This window comes from Penicillium oxalicum, chromosome III (assembly GCF_001723175.1).
Source record: "Penicillium oxalicum strain HP7-1 chromosome III, whole genome shotgun sequence".
Lineage (NCBI taxonomy): Eukaryota > Fungi > Ascomycota > Eurotiomycetes > Eurotiales > Aspergillaceae > Penicillium > Penicillium oxalicum.
Genome location: NC_064652.1, coordinates 1,390,872 through 1,406,132, shown reverse-complemented (window position 1 = coordinate 1,406,132; position 15,261 = coordinate 1,390,872). Strand labels below are relative to the sequence as shown.

Below are 15,261 nucleotides of genomic sequence, written 5' to 3'. Positions count from 1 at the left end.
CACCTTCTTTTTGCCGGCAGTGTGGAATCACTAAGCTTCACCTGCAAGATGGGGGGCTTGTGGATTCACCTTTGACAATAACCCATCACATCTTCCCAACAAACATCCAATGAAAGGATCAGCATCTTGACTGGTGTGTGAGAGTCATACAGCCTTTACTCTGACACGCATTACAAGTCTTTGAGAGGCTGTCAGAAAAGCTGTGGAACCTTCCTGTGGTTTTCGTTGGTGTCTTGGCGCGCCATACTCCCCAGTGATTCATTTGGGGCTCCTCAGCAGACACAAGTGGGAACTCGGCAGCCATTCACGACATCAATCGATCCCTCATTCCTATGCTCTTCAACGAATGACGCTTATAAAGAGGAGAGAAAGTCAAAAGAGACAAACAGCTTGAAAGACGCAGAATTATTTAAATCAGAGACAAGACTCACCCAACGGGTATCTTGCGTCAAATTCGGAGCATCAATCCTTGGCTGCCTTCGAGACATGGTGCTTCAATCACAGCCAGGCTTGCACTCTGACCATATTGAATTTCCTGCAAGACCGTCTCTTGAAGAAGATCCGAATGGCTCCTCCAGTTTGCTCGAGACCCCCAATACACTCATCCTCAGACGAAAAAAATTGCCTTCAAGAGATCAAAGCACTGCTGAATCGCCAATTATCGTCTGCCCAGGTGGCGATCTTATATTGCACTATGTCAGCTCGGCCACCGCTGAGACATATTACTGGAAAGTTGACAGGAACACCTTGAGAAGACAAAGTTCCTATTTCAACGTGCTCCTTGATCCCACCAGAAGCTTCATTGAAAGTCAGTCTCTTGCCAAGCAGTTAGCAACCCTTTCAGGCTCAAATGTCTTGCCTATTGTGAAGCTACCTGCCACCCCGTTCTCAGAACTGTACGGGATTGATGCATTAGAGCTCTTTCTCCAAGTGACTTTCCTGACGTCGCTGAAGGTAACGCCTTTGAATGAGGGAGAAGAAAGTCTCGAGAGCTTGTTCTCTCGGAATGTACTGGCCCTGCCACTATCTTCAATTGCCCGGTTGATTGCGGTTGCTCAATTCTACCAGAATGAGGCAAGTGTCTATCAAGTCTTGAAAGATCTGAAGTATCTGGAGAAAAGCAAATTCCAATTGCATAAATTCAGCCAGAAGACCATGAAACTCGATGAGGACCGAATTCGGCAGACGATCGTCATTGCGAAATTTCTACGGGAAAGCGAAATTGTGAAGAAATCGTCCCATGCACTGGTGGTGAGTGGCTCGACACACTGGACACAAGCACCGGAAGTGCCCGACGGTCCGCATCTGCCATGGCAGTTTCTGGCGGATGGAATGGAAGGTAAGTTGGAGTTCCCAATGTTTTTCCGTGCCCCCCTTTCATTTTGAAGCCATTTACTGAAGTCTGCAATAAATATTTCTAGAGGAGCTGTTTTACCGACGTCAGTGCGTCTTGAACACCATCAATGATTCCCAAGCATACTTCCTTCGCAAATATGGCGGTCTGGATCCCGGTCCGCAAAGCTTTGTCGCATCTGGAGCCTTGCGACCTCGAACCACTCTTCCTGACCGGACTTATCAATGTCGAGCAGGCCTTGACAACGCGAACCAGTGCGATATTTTTGAGTTGGGCCAAATGATTCGCTTTTTCTCAGTCCGCGCCAAGTCCATCTTCATTGGATCCAGCTACATTGATCCCGATTTTAGCCCGCCCAGTACACACTCGGATGATACAGCAGACCAAATCGTGCCAGTCCCCGATCTCGCCTCAATTCTCGTCGCACTCAAGAAGTACCCCGACTATCACATCGATCAAAATCACCACGCCTGCGGTCTGAGACGTCGCCTCCTTCCGATTCTGGACTGCATTGAGAAGTTCGTCATGGATGGACGTGGTCTGCTCGGCATTACACCGGATTGGTCAGATCCTGCGCGCGGATCCCAAGAGACACGGTGGAAATGGGCCTTTGCAAAGACAGTGCATATTACGCTCGATCAAATTTCACATGTGGAACTTGAACCCGGGCCGTGGCATAATCCCTCAGACCGCAGCAGCAGACCCTCGAATGGGACACGAATCAATCTCACTCAGGAGCAGCGTGCCCGGGCACTGTTTACTGCCCGGAGACGAGTTTGGGAGCCGGAAACGTTCTGACAAAATTCGACCGTTTCTTTTCGGGTTGGATCAAGGGAGACGCTTCAAGTCCGTCCACCTTGATGTTTCCACGCTGCACTATTTCTGACTGCAAAAAAGGATCTGAAACGAATAGATGAGAATATAGACGTGGCAGCGTAGGAGATGCTTGTATGATAAATACGTGGTCAATGAGAAAGAATCATGATGATGATAATTCGACAATTCCTACAAAGAATGCAAGGCTTGGAAAAACAACAAAGTTCTTTCGCCATTCTTTTCTAGGTCTAGGGGCACCGTTTTATGTGTCAGTGGTACTATGGATGTGACGAAAACACAGGTAAAAGCAGTGCAAACTCGCCCGGACAGTCTCATCCTCGCTGACTTCAGTGACGATGGACTGCGTCTGAGTTGAGGAGAAGAACATGACTAGCTCAAATTCCCACATTGAGCATAAATTCGTCCTAGCACACGGCATCACCCCAGAAATACCCCATATCAACATCCAAGGTTGGCCCAGATGGGAAAAATGATCCCGTTATCTGACCCGTGGTGGGATCGCAAGGGAAGAAATCGTCATAACTGAGCTGGCCTGAGAAAGAAGAATCTTGTTTGGACAATGAGTCCAGCAGATCAGGTGCCTCCATGCTGAGAGGCATATTCATTTCGAATGGGCTCATGGGTGGTTTGATTGGGGAGCAAGCAATCGAATCCATGCCGGCCGCAATTGAATCCGCAGTGGTCAAGGGCACGGGGGGCAGATCAAAGGCGAGCTCGTTAATCATCGGGCTCTGGCCGGCCTCCAATGAATCCATGGCGTCGGATGCATCGAAAAGGGAATTCGTTGATGATACCTCGTTGTCCGAAGCATCATCCATTGCGACTCCTTCCGGGGGAGTAAGACGACGAAGGAACCCATCACAAAGTTTCCATGCTCGTGCTGACGCGGTACTTTTCTTTGAAATGACTGCCAGCCACTCCACGGCTTTTCTAGCAGCTTTCAGTACCATGTTCGCTTTATCTGGTACATGCCGAGAGCGGAAGGCAAGCTCCATAAGAAGTACAGTGGTCGCCTGCATCAGATAGTGGAGAGTACACCACCAGGGGGAGATTCGGTGCAACAGGGCGGCATCCAAATTGTCCGGGAACAAAGTCAACATGTGGCATGCTGACTCGACACACTCGGCAGCGGTCTTGCTGCAGAATTCGCGCGTCTTGCCGTCCTCGGATGGAGAAGACTCTGGTTGACAGAGACAGGGACGAGCAATGCCGATTTTCGTGCTGTAAAAAAGGAAAGCGAGGCCCATTCGTTGAACAACCGGACACTGGGAGCTCTGAGTGGAAGTGAAATCATATGCTGGTGGAAGGTTCATGAACCATGAGTCAATAGATAGGGTCAGACTTTGAATCGTGAACTCGATGCTTGCCCAGGGCGATTGTAGTGCCTCGGGGCTATAAAGCTTGGTAGTCATTCGCTTCGCAATGATCGTGAGTGAAGTCATCTGGAGGAAGTACAGAGACATGCATGGTGGAAGAGTTTTCAAGTACTCTGTTCGGCTCCTATTCTGATCAGCAACCGCTGTGGACTCTCCAGAGTCAGACTCCGCGGTAGATTCCAAGTTGGCAGTATTGCCGTGAAGAGACACGCGATCTAAGGGACTTGAGGTTCCCCGTCCGGCGACGCTGATTAGCTGGGCCACTTCTTCCTTCTGAAAATCACTCTCATCAAAGGGTACTGGGAGAGGCGTAGTGCATGAGCCATCCATAATGCACGACGGACGTCCTGTCATGACACCGAGAAGATGCTCAATATCGTAAAGCGACCACCAAACGCGATATCGAATTTCTTTCGAGGTATCGGAGGTACAGCCGCCCACATTCTGGAGATGCAGACCAAGCCCTAAGGCCCCTCTGACTGCACCTCCAGCTAGCTTCCAAGCTCTGGCAAGCAACCATGTCAGACAGATCACCCATCTAAATGTAGCGATAGCCTGGCTCAGGACTCACCTGTTTATGTGGCCGGATGCCGTTAAATAAAAGGAGGCAAGTCCCTCGATCTGCAACTGCTGTAAATCAGGATGTTGTAGGAATTGGTTTTCCAGGCACAGATTTCTTGCTCTCGAAAAGTAAATTTCGTGATCGTCCTCGCCCTCTACCCATTCTGCGTCGGTCAATTGGCCATATTTTGAGGCAATGGCAAACACCATGTTGAGAATAGCAAGCCACTTGCTTCCCGGCTTCAACGAAGGTTGATTGAAGAAAACCTGGAACTGTGAAAGAAAAGTTGATATGCCGATGATGGGGAAGGAGGGATGCACTGATGTAAGATAGGCGTTGAGTAGCTTTGAGGCTATATCTCTGGTAGGTACTTCGAATGCATCAACTTGATCCCTCTGTGGGACTTCAAGGTCGTCTGCAAAGTATGTAGAAGAAGCCACCAAAGGTTCGACTTGCTTGTCAACGAGTGGGGTAGGAGTTGGCGATGGAAGTCCGCTCGCGTCGCCCTCGCGTGACTTTGCTATCAACCACTCTTCATATTCTGTGTTTATTTCTTTGCCCAGTTTTTGCAGCCATGCAATCTCTGAGCTTCGACCAACAAACCCGGTGGCACGAGCGGTCTCGTCCCGATTGAAGTCCTCCTCGGTGTGATCCACTCGGCCAAGTACACCAGGCGAGGAAGAGCTATCCTGCGGAGGCTCCGACTCGGTCTTTTGACCTGTTTCATTCTTTGAGACCAGGCTTTCGTCGATGTTGAGTGCCAATTCCGGGGCAGCCTCCTTTGGCTCGTCAGACATCCCTTCTTGATATGGGAAAAAAGAGAAGCAGTATCCTTACCGCTGTCAACGCGATGTTAACAAGCTGTTCATCAGAGACACCAAAGCGGCCACTTAATCTCCGGATAACATCTTCATATGCATGAACTTTTGCCGTTAAACTTGCCAACTGTCTGTGCATTGATAAAACGGTCAATCACTGGTATTTCGGGGGTTGAAGAGTCAAGCAGTAGCTTTACTGACCGCTTGGACTTCTCTCTCTTGCCATCTGTATAGCAGCAGATAATTCCGGCCTCCCGACAATTACGGCAGCCAGATTTGTCACCTGTGCATTTTGTCTTTCTCTGTCGACAGCTCTCACAGGCGCGACGGACATGGCGACGGTGGAATCTTCCCGGGGAAGTAAATGCTGATTCTGCACCTTCCGCGAGGCGTGGAATCGCCATCTTCTTACTCCCTGTCTCAGACTCAGATGCTTGGAGAGTTGGCAGTGAACTATCCTATTTCCATTGTAAAATGTGAGCACTGAACAATACCCGCGGTCTAGCGTCCTCTGCTTTTCGACTTACCTGGCTCAATTGGTTGCATGTCTCAGCGTCAGCACTCGATAACACGAACAAGCTTTCCTGGTTGTTCCACGAAGAATGCGATAGACTCATTCTGGAAATCGAGCGGAATAGTACTTTTGTCAGCCTGACTTGAGGTACTATGAGTTTGCTACTCTGGAAGAGTAGGTCTCATTCTGTCGTCCGAAATTTACCTTGAAGGCTTGAAACCCCCCCCTGACAAGGTCTGAAGATCGATCTATCAGACACTTGTGCGGGCAACGGAAGGACGGGATCGCAATTGAGTTATAAGTCCGCTGGTACTAGACAACCAAGGTTAAAACGGTCCAACTTTAAGCACTTCTAGGTTGCTTTCCTGGATCCGGATGCCTGCGAGGGACCTCATGTTATGGTGTGCCATGGACAATCAACTCCCGCGATCATGACGATTGACATGATAGCAGCAGCCCAAAGTATAGTGGCAACACAGAAAAAGGAAACACAGGCGGATCCACTGGAGATTTCGTGCTTGTCAAATTGCCTCATCTCGATGATCAGCCAACTGAGGCGATATCCAGGCCTGCCTGTGTCTGGTGTGTGCGGTCACCAGGCATTCGCATTTGCCATCCGTTGGCGGCAGCGACGATATTCTTGCATCAGTTCGAATGGTCGATCCTAAGGAATGGGCCAATCCATCTTGGAGGCGACACCGAGATGGACCATTGTTGGGATGTTTGTTCTTCGGTGGTAGAAGCCGAAAGAGGCTGTCGGTTCCGACGCATCCTCACCTGAAATGCTCTGATGTGCATGTCAACAGAAGAACCCACCCCGCACATCTTCTCGTCACCTCAGGGCCTTTGAGCCAGATCTGGTCTGGTTGATCAAAAACTTCGCTCTGGAGAGGACCAAGAGATTGTTCCCGAGGAAAAACATCACCCCTTCTGAGTCGCTTTTCCAGGTGGTCTTCGGCGGTCTAGACCCAGAAAGCAGTGTCAAGGTGACGTTCGATCGTTGAGCGGGATGCTTACTGGGTGCCTGCCTCTTCCGAAGAGATACCAGGAACTTTAAACTCGATCTCGATGATCTGAAAGCTGAGCGAGTAATGGGACAGCCGTCCATGGAGAATGCTCTGAGGTCTACCAGAAGTCTGAATGTCATCTCGAGTCTTCTCGAGGGCCACGCCACTGCAAAAGTACAGCAAAGCTTGGACCAAATTCACAGTACTACCCAACTTGACCATCTTGGTCTGTGAGAGAAATCATGTTGACGTGATATATTACAGCTACATGATACGAGAGAGCATAAAAGGGACGCCATGACTGGCTCAGCGCAACGAGACATACGGGAGGAAACAGCCTCTTCAGAAAGACTCGACCGTGTGAATCGCATGGTGCGCCAATGGATGCTGATCCGGGGGTAGAGCTTCGGATACCTGCATCTACTCTGAGTTGCGCGGTCACCTAGCCATCATGGAGCTGCAGTCTTGGTGAGGTTATTTTGGGTATTTGCACAGTGGAAGGCAGTCAAGTCGTCGAGGAACAGGTAGAAAGTTATATCTTTGGTAGAGAGCCAATGCTCAAAAGATCAAAAGGGAAGATGGCTCGGGCGTCGTTAAAAAAAAGGGGGGGGGGCAACTCTATACATTTTCATCGCCAAGTTATTCAATCAGGTAGTTCTCCGCCACACTGCTGATGTCCTTGGAGAACCCGGTACTTTCACCGCCCATCTCCAGCAACAATGCATCGAGCACATCGACATCAACAAATGGCTCGGTCTTGGTGAAGCGAACACTCATGGGGAAGAACTCGTTCTCATCGCCATCCCCTGTAGACTCGAATTCGAAGCTACCCGAAGAGTTTGACTCGTCTACTGTGCCGAGATTCCAGTCCAGGCTATCGCCAGACACCTCATAGACCGCATCGAAGCTGGCGACCGCAGGTTCTGACGAACCGTAGGGAATTGTGACCACAACATCACGCAAACTGTCTGTGCCGTTCAGCTCATATTCCACGGTGACAGTGGTTGAGTCGGATCCTTTGTTCACCCACACAGTGAAAGTGATGGGAAGGAGCTCGGCATTGTCAGCCGTGCTTGCCACGCGCCACTTTAGCACACCGATTGAGTTATTGGCAGGGAACCGTTTTGTAGTATCCTTCAGCTGAATGGCTGATGTGTTTGTGAAAAGGGCCTTGTCGACATTTGGATGAGTCCGGAACTGGGCACCCTGGGTAGGATTGGCCCTGAGGTCCAGACGAATCTTGGTGAAAGCGGGGTCGGTAATGCGAAGTTGGAGGTCACCCTTGACCTCGAATGACTTGACCACACCTTCACGAGTAAGCGTGGCGGAGATGGTCTCGGCGATTGTGACATGAACAGGCTCACGGTCTCCTGTGAGAGAAACGCGAGCAGAGGAGGGTTCTTGCACCGGAGTCGACGCCTGAGGAGTGACCAGTGGGCTGGACTCTTCGATTTGCGGGCCTAAATCGCCGCGAACCTTCTCATAGATATCGGTCGCCTTGGACTTCTTGCCAAGCTGCATGCCCTTGCCACGAGTGGGGAGCGGCCTGTACGTAGATGGAAATGTTAGCAATCGTATCTTCCGTCCTCTGGGAAGGGATGATGAAGAAGCAATCAACATACTTGGCGAAGGTCTTCTTCTTTTCCGCCTCATAAGAATCAAAAGTCTCGGGAACCGACGGGCGCGCGGGAGGTGTGTAGGCAGGATAGTTGGGTGCGCGCGGAGCTGCACCACGGCTTGAGCGAGCAGCTTCCTTGCGCTGCATCTCCAATTGCTTGGCTTTACGTTTGCGTTCTTCGCTGGCCTCAAGTTCTTTGTTCTGTTGATGACCATTAGTTTCCCACTCCACCTGCCGTCACGAGGGTGCAGCCTTACCCGCTCAATGATCTCTTGAATACGCTCCTCGCTACTTTCCATCTCCAGGAATGTTTTGATCTGCGCGAGCGACAGATTCTCTCGGTATCCCAATGTCACCAGCTCATCATATGCGCTGAGCAGCTCGAACGCATTGCGGAGGATCTCTCGTTCGTCGAGACTCTTGCAGATGCTTGTGGTCACTTGCGCAAAGAGATGCAAACTGTCGATGTCTTGCAAAATGTTCGATTGACGATTGGTAATGAGAACCATGTAGAGCTCATCCAATGGCTGGTACACAAATCGCACATTGTCCTGTTCGACCGTAGTATGCTGGGTCTGCGAGTCCGCAAGCTTGGGGAACGAGGCCAGGAGAGCTTCAATGCGCGAGCGAGGAATATCCCGAAATTGGCGCGAAAGAACAGCTTTACCTCCGCGGGTACAGATGGATGCAGCGAGGACGACCTACAAGATGCGGGACAGATCATTAGCTCCACGCCGTTTCCACCGATAACAGACCGGAGGGCTTGAAGCGATCATACCATGATGAGGAAGGGATGCTTGACTATGAAGTATTCAAAGTCCAGAGAAGACTGGGTCAAGAACTGGTGTCGCTCAACAAGACAGGTGATCGCGGCAGCACAGTCAACAGTTAAAAGGTGACCCCTTGTGGTTGTTTGATGGACAAGGTCGCCCGCGGGCTGCTACGCTGGTCACTTCGGTCTTGGACGTGGCCCGTGCACGACTTCCGCACCCCTTTCGCTTAGTCGTCAGCGGTTTGTTCAGCAACCCAAGATTCTTTGTTGAAACATTTTTCTATCTGCCTGGTTTCACCTGTACGACTGTAGTCCTCCCGTTTACCTCGACCCCGATCAGATTCAACCTATATCGGATTTTGCGCATCTTAAATGTTCCTCTCGTGAAATTTGACTTTCGCCACTTGCCTTGGTTCGCGTCAGCTTTCTTCAACCTCTTCACCTCGCCTGCCAAGTTGAAGTGTCTGGCGCGCCATCTCCCGCCTCCCTCTGACACGTCCCGCTTGAAGACTACCCGACGCGCCGTGTGCCATGACCTCTGCCCCCTCCCTGACGTTTTCCACAATGGAGGTACCAACGGTAGAGGATTCTATGGAGATGGCCTCCCCTTATCAAGGGCAGGCTGACGACTTTGATATCGACATTGATCTCATGGAAGACCATGTCTCGAACATGGACAGCGAGATGATGGGTGCTGACGACTATCCCGAGACGTCTCATGCCTCTCTGTTTGCCACTGAAGCAAATGGTGATGCGGACATGGCTGATGGGTTGTCTGAAGGATCAATGGTTGATGCAGACTTGGTCGACCAAGATCAGGATGTCGACATCCAGTTTGAAGAAACGACTTATGAAGCCGACATGCTGGAAGATGACCATGTCGAGGTGATCTCTGTTCCCGGTCCCTCGATTCAGGTTGAGTCGCACTCAGACACCATCGAGGAGCACCATGGTCCAAGTGACGTCCCTGCACATGCCGTAGATGTGCAGGCAGTCCCAGCCCAGGAGGGCTCAGACAATGTTCTTTCAGTGTCGGAACCGATAGAAAATGAACTTGCGAAGGTTCAACCCGGGCCACAATCACAAGAAGAAGCACATGCCCCCGAGGAAGGGCCGCTTGAACCTGCGGATGATGTTGAACGTGACAAGGCCTCTGAGGGATCTGCTGACTACCACAAATCGGAGTCACACGTCCTTGAAGACGATGCTCAGGGTGATCCATCGGTTGCCAATGATGATCAACAGGGGGCGAACGTCTTGCTTGAAGATACTGTCCAAGTTGACGTCGCGGCGAATGAGAAAGAAGACCAAGTAGAAGTGGGAAATACAGATGCGAATGCACCCGCTTCCCAAACCGAAGCAGAGAGGGCAGCTATGACCAATGATCAGGTTGAGGTTGGAGACGAAGTCGATCTCTCGGTGGAAGCTGGCATCACAGAAGAAGTGGAAGTCGCAGATGAATCTGGAAGAAGCAGTACGCATGAGACTGGGACTACTACCGCCCAAGAGCCTGAAGATCAGAACAGCCTCGATGAGGAAGAGTCTCTGCATCCTGTAAAGGTGCTTTACCAAGATGCCGAGATCTCTCTATTCCCTCCTTTGGAAGGAGACTCATCCGAGACCTTTTTCCTACACGACGAAGAAATCGCATACGAGCATATTGGGAAACTTTTCAAATCCCTACGTGAGGTGTTGTTGGACAATGTGGCGGAGAATGAGGTTCTCGTCATCGATATCGACTCACTTGGTATCCAGTTAACAGAGGTAAGAATCGTGTCAATTTTCTGCAAAATCGCTACCTTCCAATCAGTCTTACTAATTGCTGGGTCAACAGGACTCCTCACACATGTCCAGCTTAACATTACATCGGATTCTGAACGTCTACCTTCGTCTATGTCACAATGATGGCAACAGCGAGCCGGAAGCCTTTTACTTAACCCTGAGCACTAGATTGGCCGTTTCTTCCGAGCTCGCGGCGCTTGAAGCTGCCGCCGGCGAAGGCAAAGGTCTGTCTCAAATTCACCCGTGGAGTGAATACGAAGACGGAGAGGATGGGGAGGATGGTCACGCTCCTGAGGCCACGGATGGTCCAGTGGACCAGATGCCTAGGGATCAAGACCGTCATCACTCCTCCCATGTCGGGGAGACTCCATCTGAGCCAGTGGCACCCGCGACCACTGCTGAACAGAATCTGCAGGATACTGTGCATGTGGAGGAGCCACGTGCGGTTGAAGATGTTCTCCAGCACACATCTGGGGACCAAAGCAACGGTCTCGGTGAGCCTGGGACGTCTACTACCGCGAAGAGAGAAGTAGATGAAGCGGGCCTTGTCCGTGACCTAACAGCTACTGTGGCGGACGTTGATGACTCACGTGAGGAGGAATACGATTCCGAGGCTCGCAAGACGGAGTCGACTTCAACCCTGATGGCTGCACCGGATGAGATCGGGGAGACGGAATCCACTGGTGACTCCCCTCATGAGATCGAAGAACAATTTCCAGATGAGCATGAAGAGAACTTTGACCACGGTGATGAGCATGTAGATGACGTGGAAAATCTCCATGATCCTCAGCTATCTGAGCAAGTGAATCTGTCTACCTTCGATGAGGGAGGACGCCAAGATGCTCATGGCGAAGATGGTGACGGGGACCTCGATCACAATGCCGAGGTCGACGCCAAGGTCCATGTGGTTGATTTCGCTGCCGTTGATGGGGATAGCGTTCACGCTGGCGAGGATGACCCAGCACTGGTGGATCAGAATGCTAGCGCCGATACGCTGCATGATGATATTGATGATCAGTCTGGCGACCAGTCAGAGTCTACTGTACAGGCGCCTTCGAATGAGACGCTTGGGTCTGCTGCCAGCCCCGAACACAAGCAACCTGAGGTGACCGCGGACCCTCTGAAAGCACATGCCGAAGAGTTCGAGGAAAGCCCTGACGAGGAAAATGGAGACTCGAAGTCAGAGCACGAACACTATCAATTCGGAACGTCAACGAATGACGTAGACGTGGGTGAACATGATGATGCCGACCACGGCGACGGTGACGACAATGAAGACGATCATGATATTCTTGTTTTTACCGAGCACATTGAGGTTGGCGAGGAAGATTCAGCATCAACCGATCCCCAAGTCCCTGACAAATCAACCAAAAGGTCCCGCGAGGAGGAGGATGAATGGGGCTTTGAGGAGAGTTCGGGCCTCGATACCAAGCGTCGCCGTCCCTCATGAGCCACCTGCACGTCCTCTCTCTTGGTCCGCCTTTGCCTTCTTTGGCATTCGCCTTGCGCACCTCTTCGTCCTTTGGCGTGTCGGCTGCCTCCCCCAGGCGCTTGGCCCAGGCAATTCTTTTCGACCGCTTCGCGCACTATTTCGATCTTGACACTAATAAATACTAACCATTCTCACAGCAACTTTGACTCCGTGTTGATGCAGGGTATTGGATCTTCCATCTACAAAACAGGTACGTCCTTGCCCCCTTCAGTGCCCGGTCCTCAGCGGACAGACCCCTTCACTTTGGGCGCGTGCCACGCGGAAATAGATCCGGGTAGGACCCCACTCCTGGCCCACTCGGGAGACATGCTGTTCCCATCTCTGTATTTTGCCTTTTTCTTGTTCCCCTTTCCTCTACGGGTTGATCTTTCCCTTTGCATGATACCATTCTGCAGTCCGAAACAAAGCGGGTGTTTGGCGTGGTGCGGTTTCTGTGAGGCAGGAACTATATCTGTTTGGCGCCGGGTCATCTCCATAGTCATTAGCACGACGAATGCTCGCGTGCTCCTTAGTATAAGAACGATTGTTTATTAAAATATCTTTGAAACCCTCTTCTCTCTCTCTCTCTCTCTCTCTCTCTCTCTCTCCCAACATCCACCTCAATTTTCTTTCTTCTTTCGCGTCATCCGGGTGACAGCAACGACCACTGGCAGTGTTCATCAATCTCAGGTGCCGCGGTGAGACCAGGAGAGCCAACACACGAGAAGCGCCGCCGACGGACATGCCCGAACTTGACGAGGTCCCATCCCACTTAGGGTTTCACCGCTTCAATACCATCCATAGGTACGACCTCAGGTAGTAGGATCCATTTTAGTCAGCGCGCAGACCGAATCGAAAACGGCGGATATGTATGTATACGATCTGCCCATGAGTACATTCCATCACACATCCACTCCATCTACTCCAGCAAATTATCCAGTGTCGACGTGGAGGTTCAGGCGCAGTCCGAGCTGGTTCCTGGCGATCAGGGACCGATCGTGCTGTGGGACGTGGAAAGGGCATAACCCCGATTCCCGACCCGGTACATGTTCACTTCAAAAGCTTGGCTATCGATGGTGCCGTTCCTGACGGGGTTGAGTTTCGAGACCTTCGGCCTGCCCGATCCCTTCCTGGCTGGGCTATTGTGGATACCCTGGCGTCGCCGTGTGATTGAGACGTGGCCACTTGGCCAGTGAAGTGTGAAACAGCGATCCTCGCCACATCACCTCAGCAGACAAAACATCGGAAGGGGTTTGAGGACCCACGTCTGGTCCAGTGCTGTTGAGGAGGCTCTCGTCGGACTGGAGGGCCCAGAATATAGCCTCCTTCTACCGTACTTGGCGCCTATGCACAGCCGTGCCAACATGTACCTGCACGTACCAAGTCGACCCATACGTGCGTACTGCAGCGGTTTGGTCTTGGCGACGTCGCGGTGGGTTGATTGTCAGATCGTGGGACAGGAGAGGGATTTCCGACACCACACCAGACACGAGAAGGAGGCTGTATGGGGTTCCTTATTGATCTCATGAATACTTCCTCAGTCTTCCGGGATCCACTATCCAGTGCAATGCGCAGGAGCGGGTGCGTACCAGAACGAAGCGCCCCGCTTGCACTGTGTCGGACTGGAGAAGGTGGTCATCAGTTCCAACTGTCTCACGGTGCATTAGACGAAGGAAACCATTCCCGCTCAAGCACAATACATACCTCAGGAAGCACTTAGGCTCCGACTGCGACCGAGTCGACATGATCATAAAATAGACTGTTGTCACCAATGTCGAGTCCGAGTAGGCAAAACTCAAGTTGTGCCAGATGTCTCCAGGGTCCCAGTCACGAGAGTGCCTGGTGCCCTTCATTATCCTCTGTATGGATTTGTAGGAAAAAAGCGTGCATGCTTAGCACTTATAATCGTCGTTTACTCATTCGACCTCTACCCTCTACTCCCAATTGCCCATTCGGTATCCTTCCGAAGTTCTTGTGCACCACACCACATACGCGGTTCCTCTTTCATATGATCTTCGTACTGAGAACGGGACTTCCTCTGATAGACCATCGGTGCGTCGAGTCGAACACCCACCTCTATCCTCCTCCTACATCACAATCCGATTATCATCATTCCCGTCATTCCTGCTCTGGTTCGTGCTTGGATCGACTTGATTTCCTGATTGTTCTTGTTCGTCTCAACCAATTTCCCACCAAAGTCTCTGACGCGTCCCGAGGCCCGCTCTGTTTCCCCGTCGGTCCAGGCTCGCGGTGGAGCCCCCCCATCACTGCTTGACGCAGGCAGCCAAAAGGGCCACCAGAGCCACTCCAACCACCCCCCCGAAACGTGTCTGAAGTTCTGAACCTCGAAAGGAGCACCCTTTGGCTATCTTCTCCTTCCCACAGAATTGGTTCACTCACCCCCTCTCCCCCTCTTGATCGCCAGTCTCAAATCAAATCGATTTTGGTGATTGACGACTGGCGACTTGTCCTGCGCAGTTGTCCTGTGCTACATAAGATTACCTATACATACCATATACTGTTATACACTACGCTGTGGTCTGGACAATGTGCGTGCACGACGGAGAATTGTACACGATGGAATTCAGAGTGGAGGTAAAGTTTACTTCAAGGAGCCACTGTAGTTTTCTTGTGACGGCTACATGCTTCTACTAGTACCTCCCACGAGAGATCTGCTGTATAATTATGACTGTTATGCAAAGCATAGTACTATTCAAGGGAGGAATTCTTTTCTGATTGGATATCACAAGAGCATACGTTCTCACCCATTGGCGCAATGGCTCAGTCCCTTCTCGGAACTCGAATCGGCCACCTACACCTTTGCTGATAACGGCGTTCAGTACACCAACGGTACTGGAGGTACTGCAGTACCACCACGCTTCATACCTGATGACCCACACTTACCATTTCCGTCTTCAGCAGTGCCACGGCCGAGCGACAACTGGTACACCACGACCCTCTTGTCCCAGAGCTTTTCCATCCCCTCTCCCCAAACACCGACCTGCTTGCGATTTTGACAACTGTATACATCCCAAGACACAATTTCCGCTGCGCTTGTCCGTGACATCGACCACCGCGTACCTCACCGGAAGGACTGGAATCACCTTGCGCGGCATTGAGTTGGCAACACATCCCTTCTCCATTTCCTCC

General features: G+C 51.3%; 5 protein-coding genes across 5 annotated transcripts; 2 read left to right on the top strand and 3 right to left on the bottom strand.

Moving 5' to 3' along the window:
- Positions 1-486: 486 nt before the first annotated feature.
- Positions 487-2,152, top strand: POX_c03966 (uncharacterized protein; the record flags this gene model as incomplete). Its single annotated transcript, XM_050112852.1, has 2 exons — positions 487-1,339; positions 1,422-2,152. 2 exons carry the CDS (start codon positions 487-489, stop codon positions 2,150-2,152), a joined length of 1,584 nt encoding a protein of 527 aa, XP_049970408.1.
- Positions 2,153-2,595: 443 nt separating this feature from the next.
- POX_c03965 (uncharacterized protein) lies at positions 2,596-5,564 on the bottom strand (the record flags this gene model as incomplete). Its single annotated transcript, XM_050112851.1, has 5 exons — positions 2,596-4,072; positions 4,139-4,908; positions 4,967-5,078; positions 5,149-5,405; positions 5,475-5,564. 5 exons carry the CDS (start codon positions 5,562-5,564, stop codon positions 2,596-2,598), a joined length of 2,706 nt encoding a protein of 901 aa, XP_049970407.1.
- Positions 5,565-7,107: 1,543 nt separating this feature from the next.
- Positions 7,108-8,867, bottom strand: POX_c03964 (Coatomer subunit delta; the record flags this gene model as incomplete). Its single annotated transcript, XM_050112850.1, has 4 exons — positions 7,108-8,014; positions 8,091-8,287; positions 8,344-8,787; positions 8,865-8,867. The coding sequence occupies 4 exons, from the start codon at positions 8,865-8,867 to the stop codon at positions 7,108-7,110; spliced, it is 1,551 nt and encodes a 516-aa protein (XP_049970406.1).
- A 555-nt stretch (positions 8,868-9,422) lies between these two features.
- POX_c03963 (uncharacterized protein) lies at positions 9,423-12,090 on the top strand (the record flags this gene model as incomplete). The annotated part of the gene is made up of 2 exons (XM_050112849.1): positions 9,423-10,622; positions 10,693-12,090. The coding sequence occupies 2 exons, from the start codon at positions 9,423-9,425 to the stop codon at positions 12,088-12,090; spliced, it is 2,598 nt and encodes an 865-aa protein (XP_049970405.1).
- A 1,160-nt stretch (positions 12,091-13,250) lies between these two features.
- Positions 13,251-13,964, bottom strand: POX_c03962 (uncharacterized protein; the record flags this gene model as incomplete). The annotated part of the gene is made up of 4 exons (XM_050112848.1): positions 13,251-13,412; positions 13,482-13,611; positions 13,701-13,733; positions 13,816-13,964. 4 exons carry the CDS (start codon positions 13,962-13,964, stop codon positions 13,251-13,253), a joined length of 474 nt encoding a protein of 157 aa, XP_049970404.1.
- Between the last annotated feature and the right edge of the window lie 1,297 nt (positions 13,965-15,261).